Raw genomic sequence first — 12,227 nt, forward strand, 5'->3', positions numbered from 1 at the left:
TTAATTCTTTCATAACTATGTACTATTTCCTGTAACTGTGTAAATTCCGGTGCAATAAAGGTTTTACAAACAAACAAACAAATTTTATTATATTTGAAAAGATATATCGTTTTTAATACTTTTTTTTGCAACTGGTGAGGTTGGAGAATATGTAAAAAATAATCTCAAAAATTTTAAAATACGATTTTTTATCACTATTTTCAAACAATATGCACCACAGACTTTAATTAGACTTACTTTAGCTGCCTTACAGAATTCATTCATTGTCATGTCTCATACAGACACAACAAAACACTTGTATCTACATTACAAATTATAGCATTATCGCAAGATTAGGGTTTCAGTTCCGAATAATAAAATCTATTTAAGTTCAATAAAAGTATTGAAATAAATGTACAAAAATATATATTAATCATTCTTAACCTTATTATAGAATCTATTTTAGTACATAATATAACCGTATCTACATAAATCTTAGTGCCTTACCCATATACCTAACCAAATAATAATAATTATTAGGTCCAATAGGCTATTTGACTGTATTAAAAATATACATTTCTTTTATGTCATCAGTCTTAATATTATTTTTTTGGAGCGATTTGTAATAACGCGAGATAAAAATATTGCATTATTTAAATAAAATCAGTCTCAGAATATTAGGTTTTTATATGCAGCTGTCACGTGACTAAAAACGAACGCGATTAGCTATTTCTATTATGACGTCAATTATCCATAAACAGACTGTGGATCGTACCGTTCCTTAGTGTTCGCTATTATTTTTCAAGATTTTATAAGTTTTTGATCGCTCAGGATTACTCAGATAACATAGGTATTTAATAATGGAAACCAATTCCGCGAAAGCTGACAGTCAAAACCTACCAAAAGTGGACGCAATAATGGTTGAAAGAAGAAATCTGGATTGTCTTCTTCAAAGACAATCCAGATTTCTATGCTGCCGAACTGAAGAATGTGAAAACATCAATGTAAGTATATCTTGGTAACCACTGATCTTAGATCATGATCTGAAACCACTTCTTGCGAATATTTAAATCCATCGGTATAGAAAAAAACAGTTTCGTAGGAGATTTTATTGTTGTATTAGTGCATTGAGGCACTGCACAACATTTATAGGAACTCATTTTAATAATTTTCACACATATGACGTGTGGCACAAGTTAAATAAAACAAGAGAAAATCAAAACTTTTCGAAACACCAACAAGCTTTGTATGATATTTACACGAAATTTACGTCACTGCATGCCATGGCCGCCATATTGCTAAAAGTCGCGTTTTGGCGGCATATTTGAATATTTCATTTTCTTTTTCGATTTTTTAATAAAATAGCTGTAATAAAGGCAGAAAAGTATTTTTGTAGGGCTCCTTATCAATAAATAAATACCCTAAGATAGTTTTTAGAACTTTGTCAAATAGCCTATTGCGAATAAAAGGTGATTACACTAAATGCGAATTGGTCCATACATATGTATATATAATTACGTCTAAGCCAAACAATAATAATGTTTTTAGGTCAGATTGTTCTGATTCAATCATTAATCCTTACATTTTGAAGGTCGCCTTTCAATCTTTTCAAGACTTTTGGCTTTGTCTACCCCGCAAGGTATATAGATGTGATTATATGTATGTATGACATTCATCTAAGGTAGACTATTCTAAATATAAGGAACCACACAGCATCCCTTTCTACTTTTCTTCCTCCAGCTATTTATATCGCGCGAGAAACTATCGCCGTTTCGTTTTTTATTACGACGTGAAACGCAACAGCAATAGTTTTTTTCCTGTGCTATGTTACGGGTGCCTGGTATTAGTCCTCATCATTCTGGAGCAGAGCCCAGGGTTCGCCTTTGACCATAGATGGGGTGGAGTCAGATTTTTACACGAAGCGACATCAATGTGACCTCTGAAACCTTTGCAGGGGAACCTAATTCCTGCACATTCAGTTGCCTAAAGGGTTTTCTCACTATGTTTTGTCTTGCCATACGAACAACGGTTACCACTGAAACTAATGTACACAACACAGAAAATTCATTACCACATACCAGAGGTAGGAGTTTAACTGGTGCTCCCACACGCATTCCTTGCACATTTTAACTGTTCAACCACCTTCTCTACTAGCACTATTTTCTACTCTATTCTACCGAATATCAGCAGCTATGTTCCCATCTGTTCTCAGCCAGCTCAGCCATAGTAAATGAATTTTTACACAAAACACATTGAAAGTCCGGTTCGTTACTGTGACAATTTGAGAAATGACTAACCATAGCACTGTCTAAATCATCCCCACTAAAGCACTCCTTTTTCTCTTTACATAACCCACATTTTATCGTTATCCAGTCCAAATTATCAGGAAACTCCTCTTCTGGGAATTCAAGCTTGCCAGCTTGGAATACAAATCTCGGTGACACCACCTCCTTCAACTGTAAATCGTACAAGTTACCTTCCAATGGTAAGTCTTCACTGTTTTCAGAGAACAAGTATCTTACGTATGAATATTTACTCATGTACCGGCGATAGTCTGTGAACAGATTGATAATTTCAGGTGCTCCGTTAAGATCTAGAGAAATTTGTTCAAAAACTGCTTCAACTATGTTCCTGTATTTATCATATTTGCTGTAGTGTTGGACTATTTTATTTATCATATTGAGTATATCAGAAATATCAGTCTCTACAATACTGGTTTTTAAAATACCCTTCTTGGGTCTGGATTGCCATTTCTCATTCAATTTGACAACACAATTTTCATCTTTATTCAATTTCTTGTTAACTAAAGTATGCTTCAACTCGTGTACTGTCTCCCGTTGATAAAGGAATCCGTTAACATTTATTTTTACTTGTACGTCCCACCAATTGAGTATACATTTATGCGACAGGTTGTTTTTTAATACCGGATCGTCTATTATTTTGAAAATTGAGTTATTCGCTGTAGGTCTACGTAGTATAGCCCCATTGAGTTGGTCCCTCGTGCAGTAAATCTCCATGAACACAGTACTTTCACCTTTGCCTTCTTCATTTTTATTTTTCTCTATAGAATTCCCTATCATTTCTTTCATTATTGGTGTTGCTTTATTAAGTATTTCTTTCAAATAACTTTTTAATTTCAGATGAGTTTCTTGTAGTAATGTTCTAATTGAATCATAGTTTCTTTGTTCTTTTAATTTATTGATGGAGAGGTCGAACATATCCCACTGTGCCCAGTCTTTGAGGAATTTCTTCATGAGGTTGAGGTATACTTCTACCTCGAGATCATGCAGGAACGCAACATCCAAATCAAGCTCTTTTTGTAGGATATTTATAATCTGTGTGTTCGTCAGCATCGTGCTTTGTTTGTTATCACCAATGAGGCGTTTGAAAAGGTGCATTAAAGGTTTATCTGAAAGAACAAAATCAATTTTTTGCATTACAGTAATATATACACATAACGATATTATAATTTATGTTTATGTTTCTATAAAATACCCACGACGTGACGTATGTTAAATTAGAAGCGAGAAAAGCGAGCTATGTGAGATATAAACAAAATCTAAGGAGAAATTCTCTTATATAGGTACCTATTTATTTTAGATAATGAAGTTTTGATTTTTGACAAAACTTACCATCCGGTACTTCTATCATCTGGTCAATTTCGCTACAACTGCTCGTCATGATAACATCGTCCGAGTTGTCGTCTTCCATTTTATTCTAAAATCATAATTTTTGTTTATTTTGTAATGTAAAATGCAAAACCCTCAGGTTTTTTTAGGTTAGGAATTATAAATTTCCTTGTAAACAAGTTGATTTGATTGGCTATTAGAATTGGAAAGTGTAGTTAAGCCATCTATTGGCCAGTAGCTGTAATAAATTAGCAACTACGGACACTTTACTTATTGTTGCCAACAGCAGAAAATTTATTAGCTTACTGCCTGTAATTCTTTCTTAGATTTCGTAGATTCTTTGCTTAATTTTTTGGACTCATTTCCAAAATTTAAATAATCCAGATAAAAACGAATTTTTATTGTAAAATTAACCAAATCACTCATTTATGTGGAATTTTTTGAATATCGAGTACTTTTAAAGTTTCTCAGTAGCATGTATAATAATAATAATACAAGATAATAATGTGTACAAAATGCTTTTGATTTTCATTTATAGCAGTAACATCTTAATTGATGTCAAATATGTATTGTTCGGGTACTTTTAACACTAGATTGTTGTTATTCAGAGACAGACGAAAAAAATTGCCATATGGTTTCCGACACCCATATAAAAAAGAATAGGATCACCCCATCTCTTTCCTATTGTAAAAGGCGACTAAGGGATAGGCTTAACTTGGGATTCTTCTTTTATGCGATGGGGTAGCTACCTATCACTATTTGAATTTAATTCCATCATTAAGCCTAACCACTGCTCGTGGCCTGTCAGTCTTTCGAGACTGCTGGCTCTGTTTACCTCCTAAGGGATATAGAAGTGATTATATTAATGAATGAAGACGAGAAAAAACCTTAAGTTTGACATGATTGGGTGATGTTATTGTCTAAAGTATTTATTAATTGCTTTTATACTCACGCCTATATTTGCAGTATCTCCTTCATCGATACTGAGATCACTTCTCAACACACTGGGCGCTTGTGTAGTTGGCACGAGATCCAGTGTAATGGAAGGTATTTCTTGTGTCAGGTCAGTGTGGGTTGGTGATGTCTCCAGGCCCAGCCAATCAAGAACGGAATCGTTCAACCGATTGTTCAGTTGTGCGACTTGTTCCTGACGAGCAAATCGTTCTGCAGAAACGGTAATAGCTGGGCCTGCCTTCCTGGACCTCTTGGCTAGCTTATCGCACTGAAACTAAAGCAAGACTGTTTCTCCCACTTCTTCTTCTTCTTCGTCGTTACCTTTTCCCACTTTCTACGTGGGGTCGGCACAGTATGTTAGTTTTTTCCAATTACTTCTGTCAATTGCCATCTCACTGTAAGATTGTTTCTCCCACTATAGTACCGAAATGTGAGCGCAATCATGAATTGGCAATTTTTATTGACAGAAAAAAAAATTATGTCAACTATTTTTTTAATTTTAATTAAATATATATATATACATACATACATAAAATCACGCCTCTTTCCCGGAGGGGTAGGCAGAGACTACCTCTTTCCACTTGCTACGATCTCTGCATACTTCCTTCAGTTTCGGGTACTTTTGACATGACTCTTTACCAGACTTAAATTAAGGACAATTTGATCAAAATACGTTCGTCTAGGTCTTCCCACTCCGACCTTTCCCTCCACATTCTCCTTGTATATCTGCTAGATATATATTAGATACAAAACATATTCATACTTTTTTAGGGAACATAAATTTGTGCCGGCGTTTTGTTTTATTTTAAATTTTTTTATAGGTGCCGCAAAAACACAGACACGTCCAACTTATAATACCCCTCTTTTTCCATCGGGGGTTAAAAACATTTCTATTTCACCTATACTATATACTATGTTATACAAACTACTTCATCATAATTCTTGACGTCCTCTGTGGCGTAGTGGTAGTGCTTGCGTCCTAGGTACGAATTCCGGCCAGAGCATGACGGAAAATGAACTTTTTCTGATTAGAGGTTTGTCTATAAAGGTGTTTGTTGCAAAATATTGCAAAGTATCGTTGAGTTAGTACCTCGTAACACAAATCTCAAAGTTACTTCGAGGCTAACTCAATCTGTGTATATTGTCCCATATATATTCATATAAGTAAACGTTTAATATTAAACGACTAACCTGTTTTGTAAGTGAAGGACATGCTCCCACTCGAAGCATCCTATAGCCGTTATTCAATTCTGAAAGAAAGTCTGTGTCCTTAAAATGAATTGAACACACTCTGCTCTGTGTTTTTGGCGCCCAATTAAATTTATTTATAACTTCGATCCATTTTAGTTTTAAAGCTTCGTCCGATGGGAATCTTAAAAAGAAAAATTGTGCCCGATTTTTTTAATTTAAACTGTTTAACGAACAATATTTGTATATGAATATATTTGTAGGTAGTGTCGTCCTAGAAAATGGCTCTAACGATAAAGTTTTTTTTTTTTGACAAATTACACAGATTGAGTTAGCCTCGAAGTAGGTTCGAGACTTGTGTTACGAGATACTAACTCAACGATAGTATATTTTATAATAAATACTTATATAGATAAACATCCAAGACTCAGGCCAATCAGAGAAAGTTCGTTTCTCATCATACTCTGGCCGGGATTCGAACCCGGGACCTCCTTTGAGACAGACAAGCGCACTAACCGCTGCGCCACAGAGGCCGTCAGTTGAAATATAGGTTGTGACCTCGTGCCGCTGCGGTCATCCCTTAGGCCCTCTTCGCCACCCGGGGATCCTTTAAAAGCCCGCGCGCGCGCTCACCGGACATTCGCATTTGGTCTTCTTCAGCTCTCACCAAGTTGCTTGCTATCTCGTGTCTTTTGGTGTTGAGTATATAATTTTGGTAAAAGAGCTAGGGTCTTAAAGTATTTTCTAGTGGTTTTATTTTCCCTAGTTATAATGTTTCTTTTAAAGAGATATGTTTCGCAATATGGAAACGTCCTAGAAAATTTTTCTTTCTTGTTCTGCTTTTCCACGACAGGTGGCGAGAGGTAGAATGAACTGTGAAATATTCGTTAATAAAATAAAAGAGTTATTAAGTAAATACCTACGAGTGAAAAGATATATTTTTATCTCCTGTTTGGGTGGAAGATGTACAATTCACAACACAGCACTTCATTACTTTATAATAAATAAAGGGTTTTTCTTTATTTACTAATAATATTATGATAATATTCACCCTAAGATAATAACACTGACACCTTATTCACTAGTTTAATTTGCGAAAGTTCCTGAATATTGATTGCGAGAATTGATAAAATTAACGACTTAAGCTCAATAAAACAGATTGAAGGTTAGGTTATAAAAATAACAAAAAAAAGCAGAAGTGGCCGAGCATTTACGAATGTTGTAAAGATAGAAAGAGAGGGAAGGTGGAAAGGTAATCTCGCGAACAGAATAAACATTCAGGAGTGCTTTTTGAAGCAGAGAACAGCTATTGGATACGAGATTGCGCTAAAACTACTTCATTTTCCATTTTCTTCGTTTTTTAATTAAACTTCTTCACATGAGCTTATTATTGTCAGTATGGTTTAGCTAGTTCTAGTCATAGAATTAAACTTTTTATCGATCGAGTTATAGCTGTTGGTGCTTTACTTCGCCCTTTCTGGGTACTTTTTATAACAACATCAGTCATTCAATTCAATAATATTGTAACACTCTCCAACTCTCACGCTTGTCCACAAACACTTATTAATCAAAATTCCCCACACTCACAAATTAAATAGTTAAACCACATAAATAGTATATCAAACAAATATTTTGAAAAAATATTACAGCACAAGCAACATCACGTTTGAGTTCCCGCCAAAAAGTCCGCTGAAATTACTTCAATCAATAAATTTGTAAAACGTCCAACGGTCCAAGTGCGTGTCGGGCCTGGTACGCTAATAAGATGTAGGTCTATACTGGTAGTTACATACATACATACATATGGTCACGTCTATATCCCTGCGGGGTAGACAGAGCCAACAGTCTTGATAAGACTGAATGGTCACGTTCAGCTATTTGTCATAATGATAGAATTGAGATTCAAATAGTAACAGGTTGATAACCTATCGCCTAAAAAAAGAATCCCAAGTTTGTTTGTTTGTGTAAACCTATTCCTTAGTCGCCTTTTATGACATCCACTAGCTGTGTCCGCGACTTCGTCCGCGTGGAATAGTTATTTTGGGCATCATATTTATTTTTGCAAACATCCTCCTCGGCTTTATCAATTATAGCTGCTAATTGTTATGCGACTTGGCGACGACTTGGCCCACATCATTACCCGTGACGGAACGGAGACCGTATAGTGAGATGAGAGGCCTTTGCCCAGTAATGGGATCTTACAGGCTGATACTTTACTTTAAAATAGTAATAAGGGCAATCGAAAGATGCGGGGTGAGAGGGGCGGGGGCGGTCACGCGTATTAGAAAGAACGCTGGTTCGCCGTATTAAATGTTTCGCTGCAAATTGCTTATAACGACTATATCTCAAAACCTATTCGTCTGCTTTATATACTGTAAATGGCAATTTTAGTCTACATGAAAAGCCGAAAGTAATAAACATATTTATTTGGATAAGGATTTATACTGAATTAAAGAAAATTGGTTTCAAAATAACTTATGTTTATAATGAAAAAATAATCTTAAAAAATGAACATAAAAGTGGTTATTGTAAGTAAACCTTAAGAGATAGATATATGCTCTCGCGGACTATTTTGTGGCAAAAAATGAGAACTTCACAACTTTAGTACATTGTTTTACTATATCTTTGTTGGTTTGCGCAGCGTTCGCGTGGAAAGCTCGCAGATGGCCGACTCATTCAACTTTCACCGTCATTGTTGACGTTTCCCGTAGGAAATCCGGGATAAAATGTAGCCTATAGCCTTCCTCGATAAATAGACTATCTAACAGTGAAAGAATTATTCAAATCGGTTCAGTAGTTTCTGAGATTAGCGCGTTTAAACAAACAAACAAACAAACAAAACAAACTCTTCAGCTTTATAATATTAGTATAGATGAGAAAGAGATGGATTGATCCTATTCTTTTTTGTGTTTGTGCCGGGAACCACATGGCACTATGAAAACATACACACTTTTGCATGTAGGTACAATAAGTACTTAATTCTATTTTAAATGAGCAAAGTTGTATTCCATATGAGGTGTGGGTCCCAGCACCAATAGAAAAAATAATGGGCCCACTTCATCTCTTTACCATGGATGTCTTAAAAAGCGACTAAGGGATGGGTTCATAAACTTGGGTTTCTTCCAGTGGCGTAACTACAGGGTAGCAAGTCGGCAAAATGCCACGGGCCCCCAGCCAGAAGGGGCCCCCGGTCAGAGGAGAATCCCAACTCCCAACATTTCTTATTTATCATACATGTTTAGTAGAAAAAAGTTTTAGTCTTTGATTTATTTTTATTACCTACTCAGTTTCCTACACAAGTAAAAAAAAATATTAACAATTCAAAGCTTTTGTAAAAAAAGGGTTGTAACCCAGTTTTAGAACGTACCTTTCCGATGAATTTGCCACGGGCCACGAATGGTATAGTTACGCCACTGGTTTCTTCTTTTAGGCGATGGGCTAGCAACATGTATTTGAATTTCAATTCTATTATTAAGCCAAACCTCTGATCGTGGTCTTTCAGTCAGATAGTCACTTTGTGTAAAACTGTTATTAGACAAAATACGCACGCGAGGAGCGCGTGTTGTTGTGTCCAGAAAGTTGAGGATCTAACCGGGAGTAAATGTCAGGAGGAAAAGAGTTGTATTTTTGAACATGAACATTGGTACCACACCCAGCCAAGCAAAGCCTGACCCAGTCTAGCTGGATACACCAGGGGGCACAGATTTTATAGGGAGTGACACGCTCAGGGATGGGAGAGGAAGGCCGACCAGCCGCAACCAGTCGACCACAATCGACCGACTATACAGCCTATAGCCAATATAGGAATTAAGGAAGACGGGTATTTCGACGGAGGAGAGCGTTGATGTGTTGCGTGTTTCCTTCTTCCTTGTATCTAGTTCTTGTTTTAACGGTTCGTTATCAGTTTCATTTATTTCGTAGGAATCTCGTGCTGCTGTGATGATTTTTGTTATAAGTCGCGATGTCTGCCCATTCTAAAGAATTTGTAGTGTAGGATTTCATTAGGCCTTCGTTATTATGTAGGAATTTTATCCCCGTTTCGATGGTTTTTGTGATTGGTTGGTCGGCTGTTTCAGATCTTTATTCTTGTCATCCAAATTTGCCTTCAACCTGTGGCTTTCTCTCAAGTTGGCCGCGTTGTTTCCAATGTAAGTACTTCCAGTTTTAGATATTGATGTCACACGTTTCGTTTGTAGTGTTGTTTCTAAAGTGTCGTGTTTCTTGTACACTTCCAGTTGCAGCATTAGCCCTAATGCGTCGTGTTTCTCCAGTTCGTAGCATAGATTCCGATTTTATTTACTGTAGTTTTTCCAGATCTCATTTTCGCCTCCTATGCCCGTGTTTAATCAGGTTCTTAGTATTGATTCTATACGTCGTGATATCTTTAATTAGCAGCGTTTATTCCTATACGTCGTGTTTGATGATGATGATTTCCATCAGTTCGCAGCATTCATTCCTATACATAGTGTTTTCTCGGATCCAAACCTATGATTCCAATACATTGTGTTTTCTCAGGTTCGCAGCATTAATTCCAATACATCATGTTTTCTCTAATTCGTAGTCTTGATTCCAATACGCCCTGTTCTCTCAGGTTCGCAGCAATGATTCCAATATGACCTCTATCAGTTCGCAGCATTAATTCCAATCATGTTTTCTCTTTCTTTCCAATACATCATGTTCGCAACATTAATTCCAATACATCTTGTTTTCTCTAATTCGTAGTCTTGATTCCAATACATCGTGTTCTCTCAGGTGCGCAGCATTGATTGCAATATGACCTCTATCAGTTCGCAGCATTAATTCCAATATGACCTCTATCAGTTCGCAGTATTAATTTAAATACATCACGTTTTCTCTTATTCGTTGTCTTGCTTCCAATACGTGATGTTACCTCAGGTTCGCAGCATTGATTCCAATAAGACCTCTCTCAGTTCGCAGCATTAATTCCAATACATCATGTTTTCTCTAATTCGTAGTCTTGATTCCAATATGTCGTGTTCTCCCAGGTTCGCAGCATTGATTGCAATATGACCTCTATCAGTTCGCAGAATTAATTCCTATCCATCATGTTTTCTTAAATTCGTAGTCTTGATTCCAATACACCATGTTGTCTCAGGTTCACGGCATTGATTCCAATATGACCTCTATCAGTTCGCAGCATTAATTCCAATACATCATGTTTTCTCTAATTCGTAGTCTTGATTCCAGTATGTTTTGTTCTCTCAGGTTCGCAGCATCGATTCCAATATGGCCTCTATCAGTTCGCAGCATTAATTCCAATATGACCTCTATCAGTTCGCAGCATTAATTCCGATGTGACCTCTATCAGTTCGCAGTATTGATTGCAATATAACCTCTATCAGTTCGCAGCATTGATTCCAGTCCATCAAGTTTTCTCAAATTCGTAGTCTTGATTCCAATACGTCATGTTGTCTCAGGTTCGCAGCATTGATTCCAATATGACATCTATCAGTTCGCAGCATTAATTCCAATACATCATGTTTTCTCGAATTTACAGCCTTAATTCAATACGTCGTGTTGTCTCAAATTCGCGGCATTGATTTTAATAAGTCATGTTTTTTGAGGTTCGCAGCATTAGTTCCAATATATCGGTTTTCAGTATTTCCTCCAGCTCGTAGCCTTGATTCCAATATGACTTCTCCAGTTCTTAGTACTTAGTTTTATTTAGCACTCAATTTTGATTCTAATATGTCGTATTTTTTCCAAATTCCAGCATTGATTTTATTGCCTGAGATCCACGTGGTTTTGCAGCTTGCTCTGCCGATTAATTTATTTAATCTAAGTTGTTCAATCGTTATAAGGTTTGTTAGAATTTCTCCCGTGGTATTTTTGTGTTTGTGGTGGAGGTTTTCCTCTATGCTCTTTAAGGTGCGTTGTTTTCTAGTGTCTTGGTTTACGGCATGTGCGTTGAAATCACCTAGAATTATCAGGTTGGAGTTGTTTGGCTGTACTCTTATGAGTTTTCGGATTCGTATGAGGTCGTTAGTTACTGCGGATGTTGAGTTTGATCAATGTTTTGTGATCACGAGTAGATTAGTTTTGCTTCCGACGTTGATTAATGCTGCCATGTTGTTAATGTTGGATTTCATCCAGTCAGTCGATATATTGTAGTTTTTCTTTGTCAGGATGACTAGTCTAGCCCTCGGCTACTATTGTTGCCGCTCAAAATCCAGTTATAGTGTTTAGATTCATAGGTGCCGGATATTATGTGCGTTTCTTGAAGGCAGGCTATAGGCATTGCTTTGTCTTCCAGTGTTTGGTCGATGTCCAATTTCTTAGTTAGGGTTGCAGCGCCTCTTACATTCCATGTTGCTATGTTGAGGTTATTATTATCGATCTGGTCGTGGTTTAGTAGGGCCTGGGACGAATAAGTCTGTGGCCTGTCTCGTCTGGGCGGCATCCATCGGCGTGTAATCGTTAGAGCTTAGTGTGTCTTGAGTTATGATTGGGCCCATT

General features: G+C 36.6%; 1 protein-coding gene across 2 annotated transcripts; it reads right to left on the reverse strand.

Annotated features, from left to right (window-relative positions):
* Window positions 1-21: 21 nt before the first annotated feature.
* LOC106142086 (uncharacterized) lies at window positions 22-8,109 on the reverse strand. Of its 2 annotated transcripts, XM_060952924.1 has the most exons (5): window positions 6,674-8,109; window positions 5,754-5,934; window positions 4,561-4,836; window positions 3,612-3,696; window positions 22-3,388 (listed from the first exon to the last, which is right to left on the reverse strand). In XM_060952924.1, exons 1-5 carry the CDS (start codon window positions 6,739-6,741, stop codon window positions 2,163-2,165), a joined length of 1,836 nt encoding a protein of 611 aa, XP_060808907.1. In that variant the 5' UTR covers window positions 6,742-8,109; the 3' UTR covers window positions 22-2,162. The 2 variants fall into 2 exon arrangements, with proteins under 2 accessions (XP_060808907.1, XP_013199167.1); XM_013343713.2 differs by lacking the exon at window positions 6,674-8,109 and having other exon boundaries at window positions 5,754-6,134.
* Between the last annotated feature and the right edge of the window lie 4,118 nt (window positions 8,110-12,227).

Source organism: Amyelois transitella, chromosome 30 (assembly GCF_032362555.1).
Source record: "Amyelois transitella isolate CPQ chromosome 30, ilAmyTran1.1, whole genome shotgun sequence".
NCBI classification, from domain to species: domain Eukaryota; kingdom Metazoa; phylum Arthropoda; class Insecta; order Lepidoptera; family Pyralidae; genus Amyelois; species Amyelois transitella.